The sequence below is a fragment of the Crassostrea angulata genome, chromosome 6 (assembly GCF_025612915.1).
Source record: "Crassostrea angulata isolate pt1a10 chromosome 6, ASM2561291v2, whole genome shotgun sequence".
Lineage (NCBI taxonomy): Eukaryota > Metazoa > Mollusca > Bivalvia > Ostreida > Ostreidae > Magallana > Magallana angulata.
Genome location: NC_069116.1, coordinates 13,624,509 through 13,630,993, shown reverse-complemented (window position 1 = coordinate 13,630,993; position 6,485 = coordinate 13,624,509). Strand labels below are relative to the sequence as shown.

General features: G+C 31.5%; 1 protein-coding gene across 1 annotated transcript in view; it reads left to right on the top strand.

Moving 5' to 3' along the window:
* Positions 1 to 2,658: 2,658 nt before the first annotated feature.
* The window catches only part of LOC128189352 (uncharacterized), a 29,575-nt gene continuing 25,748 nt past the window's right edge, over positions 2,659 to 6,485 (top strand). Inside the window, exons 1-4 of the mRNA XM_052860926.1 lie at positions 2,659 to 2,899; positions 3,873 to 3,995; positions 4,939 to 4,993; positions 6,122 to 6,199. Coding sequence (XP_052716886.1) covers positions 2,674 to 2,899; positions 3,873 to 3,995; positions 4,939 to 4,993; positions 6,122 to 6,199 — 482 coding nt within the window. The 5' untranslated portion in view covers positions 2,659 to 2,673. The remainder of the gene's footprint in view (positions 2,900 to 3,872; positions 3,996 to 4,938; positions 4,994 to 6,121; positions 6,200 to 6,485) is intronic.

Sequence of the window (6,485 nt, the reverse complement as noted above, 5' to 3'; positions counted from 1 at the left end):
AATACTGTATTGTTATCATGTTTCTTTTAATTCAGCAACTTTAAAGCAATATGAGCTGTATTTTTTATCGTTTTATTTTGCTGCAAAAACCTGCTAGTGTGCTAAGTCTGCACGTAACTTAAATTTTTATGATAAACAAGATTTGAAAAAATCATTAATGTTTGTCTGAAGAAAGATTTCTCTTCTAAGGAATATATAGCAGTTTAATTTTTGTACAGGACGACAATAATTCAATTCTGCTTAAATTAAGGCTTCTTAACGACTTTTCCCACAAAAATAAGGCGAACAGAAATTAAAAAACCATGATATCTTTTGTCATTTTAGTAGAAAATAACATTTAAATTTTTTTTTTTTTAAAAATATCAGCATGAAAATTGCAGCTCATATTGCTTTAATTATGAAATATCACGATATATTGATGAAGGAGAAATCATACCAGTTTATAAATTTTGTTGATGTGAAGATGCAGTATTTACAGTAAATTACTGTAACAATATATTCATTTATAATATGTTCTCCAATGACTATGAGATAAGATATAAACATATACATGTACATGTGTATAGATTAATTTGGTCTCATGTCATCATACATATAAACATACATATTAATGTTCGTACTATGTTTCAATATCAAATATTTACACTTGCAAATGTTTTCCCTTATAAAACACTATTTTTGCAATCTGCTGTTATTCCTGCATAACATCATCATGGGTCAAGAGGTCAAATTAAGTAGCGCATGAATAATCTAGGTCACTACTTTTTCTATGTGCACAAACTAATCGACTTGTGCTGAAACACACCTATTAGATATCGTAATGAAAACATAATTTAGGAATAAAAAAATAAACGTATCTGGATTTTGTCATACAAAGTTTTATTCATTCGTTTTTCTTCAAAAATATAACATTGATTACTGGATAAATGATTCATGTTAGATAACGGCGTTAGACCTGTAAACAGAATGTTTATGGATCGACATCGTAACGAGTCGTTCTTGAAAATTACAATCGCAATTTGTCAAAGGAGTTAATTCAGTTAAATTCATTTCTGACTTTATTACAAGCCTCGGTCAAAATTGCAAACGCAATATCACAGACCTTTCGTGTTAAGTCTATTCACGGATCGCGGTCAAATTTAACTCCTTGTGCTTTTCTGTCCGATTTGTTCCGTAAAAAGAGATTCGATGGATGTTAAAATCGTTTTCCTCTAGACTATAATGTCGGAGGAAATCATTATGCTCTTGAATCTGATTCTGGCATAGGGTTTCCCCTGAAAATGCCTAAGTAGTCTCTAACTCAACTTTCCATCGCTTTGTTTTCAAATTTCTAACCGCTCTGCGACTTCAACAGAGGTGGTACTATTCCGCCAAGCTTCAATCGTTTTTTTCAATTGTACAAGTGAATTTTCTTTTCTGTTTCCGTTTTTAATGATAAAAAGTGTTGTCTTGTCCAGGCATGTAGCATCAGGGGGGGGGGGGCCCCCACTTTTTCTCGCAGCAACAAATTTTTAAAAATTTACATATAAAAAAATTGAATTATCATGGAGTTGGCCCCCCCCCCCCCCCACTTTTTTGGGAGGAAGTAAAAAATTGATATGAAAATAAGGAAATTAGGATTGAAATTGAAGTTGTATACGGGTTGATACGTGACCAAATCTTCCATAAAGCCCTTCGGGCTTTATGGGATTTGATCACGTGACCAACCCATATTTATATCCCGATATACATCCAAAAATAATACCTTATTTCTTAAATGATCATATTAAACATGTATAGTTTCATAAGCAATTAGGTTTTTGAAAAACATAAATATGATACCAGGATAGCCCATGAAAGCTCGAAAGTGTATTTCCATTGTGGTCTTTTTAACAACATATGGAACATTACTTATTTAGTTTAGTTTTTACAGTAACACAAAAAAATATTTTTCCGTTCACAAACAGGACATTTTATGCTGATTCCCAGGAGAAACAAATATTTTTTTAAATCAAAAATCAATTTATGCACAAAATATGGAAACCAGAAAGCACAAGTACTTGTATTACATATGAATATGTTCATATAGATGTAAAAAGAATCTGTGAATCATATACCAATTATATTTTGATCCTTTATACACTATAACCTTAAAGATATGCCAGCTATAAAAGATTCTAAAATAATTAAATATGATAATGTAAAATGGCTTAAGGTCAGATTTGAACAGTGTGCATAGTTGAAATAGTTCAAACAACATTTTCAGGTTAAAAGTGAAAGGCATAAAAGATCTGTTTGAAATCCAGAACTTTTTAGACCATAACTTCTATCACCTTGGCTCAATCTTGCTCTGCACAGATTTAACCAACATACAGTCCCTGTAGGTTATTTAGGTTTTCAGTGACCCTGAATTTAAGGTCTATGTCAAATGCAGAATTTCTATGTCAGAGGTTAAGGTCAAAGCAAAGTGCTCTTAAATGCTTTTCATCCTATTAATGACCTTTTTCAAGCATGGCACTTTGAGATGGTCACCATCTTTATGTCTATATTGTTAGTTCTAGCTACCGGTATGCAATTAAAAATGATCTATTGTGCAAAAGTTAATGCCTTGATACATGTACACTCAAAGTTGTGAAATAAATTATTTTGAAATCAAAATACATTAAGATATGTTTACTTTTTGCAGACGAAAGAATGAAGATCTGGCTGATAATATTCCTAGTACTAATGGTCTCTCACAGAGTCCAATCACAGATTGAGAAAAGGCCTGTGGTGAACATAACTTGCCTGGAGCTAGCCGCACCCTCAAATCAACAGTTACGTCTGAGCTGCAGTGATCCAAGTGATTATCACTGTCTCCTGGATGAGAGTTATACCCAGGAGTATGAGGCCTGTAGGGAGTGGAAGTGGATTCCCGAAGGTAAGAGGAATTGGGTGTCTGAAATATTGAAGGTGTACACAAAAACCATTGTAAGCACTGTTAGCAAGAAACATTGTCTAACTGTTCGCAGGAAGATGACATATCCTGTAGAATTCAATAATAATACATGTACATGTGTGTATAGAAATATATATTTATATACCTAAGGCCATTGGGCTGTATTTAAAAATTGTTAGACAATACCTCAATGTACACCCCATCAAAATATGGTACAGTCAAACTTAGTTATCTTGAACTAGAGGGGACTGTTTAAAAACTTTGATATATCCGAGTATTTGAGATATCAAGGGTGAAATACTTAAAAAAATAAGTGGTTGGGACTTACAAATCACTTCTACATACCCTTTGTATTCAAGTTATCAGTATTCACGATATCAAGGTTCAACTGTATATGGTTAAATCGGAAAATATGTATATACATGTCAAAGACTTTTTTAATAGTTTCATCTCTATAATTTAAATTTGTGAAATACAAGACTTAATGATTTTATGATAGTTTTTGTCTTCTATTCTGTAATTACTGACAAATAAAGTAGGTAAATCCTTACTTGTTTTTTTAAATGAATTCATTGTAAATATAGTTTAGAATGGAAACAACCAGGACCTTGTATAAATAGGCATCAGGTCACAGTTTAAGATGAAAACTTTTTACAAATTTTATTTTTCCATTTTTAATGCTTATATGCTTTACTATATGTATTATCAATAGTCAACCAAAATTTGAGACTCATGAGCCTTGTTTACATAACAAGGGATTACATGGATTATAATCTCTGTATCTTAACAACTGACATTCAAAAATTGGTTGTGCATTAGAAATAACTTTGTCAAGCACTTGGAAATCATTGTAATGGTTGGATATATAGGTTAAAAGATATATATAAAAAACAAGGATCGCAAATATTTGTTTAACGGTTGTTGGAGAAAACTTTATATGTATTATCATTTGAAGGAAAATGTGCTTATTTCAACACATATGGAAGAGGAAACATTGATGAAAGGAACTGCGTCCCAAAACCCAATCTGACTTGTTCACATGGTACTGTTCAGTTCTTATCGGCAACAAATACAAAATGTGAGTATAAAAGCAGTTTTCTATATATCACAGATTGACTTGCTAGTGTAATAAATTGTACATGTAAAAAAACATTTAATTTTAAAAAGCATACTGTTTAATATTTATGGCACGCTAAATTTACAAAGATGAGCTAAACATTGCAGTCGATAAACTACGTTTATCAGTTGTAAAAGGTAGTTGACAGTAAACTACTGTAAAGTCTCATGTATAGTGCTCAGTAGCTTGTATATATTATGCAATCCAAAGTTAGGTGTAAAATGCTGAAAAAAAGCCTGCTGTTCATATGTATAAAATGCACCCAAGAAACGAAGAAATTTCAATCATGATTTTTTAAGTCATACGTGCTAGTGCTGATAATGTATGGTATTCAAAGCGCTGTAGAGATAATTAATCCAATTCTTTGATTTTTGTTAAATAAACATTGTAAAGAAACATCTGTATGTTGTACATTGTCATCAAGTTGTAACAATAACTATATTAACAGTGTCTATCAATGTGTTAAACAATTACTTCTTAATGGGACAAAAATTAATCAGTTTTAAGGTGTCTGACTTTAGTTTTCATTTTATATATTTTGTTCAGTCTACTAAAATACAGTGTATTTGTACCCTCTAAGAAGTTTTTGATACACTACGTCTATTCTAAAAAGGCAAAAAAATTGCCAACATGTATCACCTAGCCTTTTGATTTGGGATACACAAAGAAGAAAAAACAGATCTTTTTATGCAAGAATTATCACATCACATACATTTATGTAAATTTTTATTTGTTGCCTAATTTTTAGCTTAATAACCAGGTACAGAGAGTGTATGAGGCAAACAAAGTTCAAGCACAGATGTCACTGTCACAAATTTATAACGCAATCTAGTTTATAATATGTTTGAATATAGATCTTTTAATAATAAAAATGAAGTAAACTTGATAATTTCTTTGATTTTAGACACAGCATGTTATGTAAAGAAAGAGATAAGTACATTACTGCCTGTTACAACAAGGTAAGTATATATACATGTATACAGCCTTAGAATTCACCTGAATCAGCTGATAATTTGCTCTCCGTATTGGCAAGTTGCAGCAAAAGATCTGTTTATTCTTCTCTGAAATTGTTCAGCCAAGAACAATTATAATGTAAATTTCATGATTCTTAAGTTTTTTGGTCTGACAGAGGAATAAAGTTTCACTCAGATGCTTTTTATGTGTTATGTTGTTGTCCGTTGTCAATGCACCAACAGTGAAGTTTAGAGCATTTCTATTTTCATCTCTGAAATGACCTTGACATGTGACCAAATGTTCTACCTATATCATCTTTGAATACCGGTATACGCGCGGCGATCTTTAATTTTGCCTGGTGATTATCAAAACCAATATTTCATATGGACCAAAATTAATAATTGGCAATTTGTAGATATTTATATGTCATAAATCGCTGTTAAAAATGTACATTGTATAACAACTTCCATATTTGTAAAAAACTAAAAATGCATATATTATCCAGGTGTCATTTAATAAGGTATCAAAGAAAGGACTAAGTGCGGTTTTATGCATTTTTTGCCCCCCAAATCAAAGTTTAAGAAAGAGCTTTAAAAATAAGGTGAAAGATAGTAATAATCATGTCAGAAATAAATGTGTAAAAGGTTATCACCACAGTGACGTCATAATGTAGAAATGACGTCATGAAGATTGCCTTAATTTGATAAATTGATGATTTGTGGCAAAATATGGGTGTTTTCCGATGGTTTTTCGACTAGGAAACATCGAGCGCAGGCTTGCTCAAGTACCATTTTTTAGTATAATGTGTATAACTATCTAAAGAAAAACATATGTTAAAATCGCACTTGAGCAGACCTGTGCTCTATACTTCCGAATGCAAAATATAGCGCAAAAATGAGAATATTTTCATTTGTTTGCAAATTTGCGGGAATTCGGTCATTTAGGTGACGTCATAGATAAACAGCGAATGAGCAATGATGACTAAAATCAACATCAAAGTTATAGGAATCCTCTATACAATGATTTGTGAAGATTTTATTTTTATACGATACAATTTAAAAATTGGTTGAAATCGGGGGCAGATATTTGACCATACCGCACATAGTCCTTTATAATTTTCCCTTTCATTTCAGTCAATTTTGGACTCAATCAGATGGAGGAAATGCAACATCAGTTTCAACTACCAGTGACAAACAAGATGAAAGGACAGGGTGAGAGATTTATTCTTTAATAGAAATTAGATGATAAGTTATGTCAATATATTTACATTTTCCAGTGTCAGGAGCTTGCCTGTGAAAACACTTCTTATCAATTTTGTACTATATAACCCATAATACAAATGACGCCAAATTGAGGCGCCAGCGGGGTTTGCTTATTCATATTTAAATATTTAATTGTAAGATGACTCAAAATTATATAAATATAAGTAATAAGGAATCATTCTTTGAATATTATGAGGTGATAATTTCGGTAGAGGCATGATCAAATCTATCATAA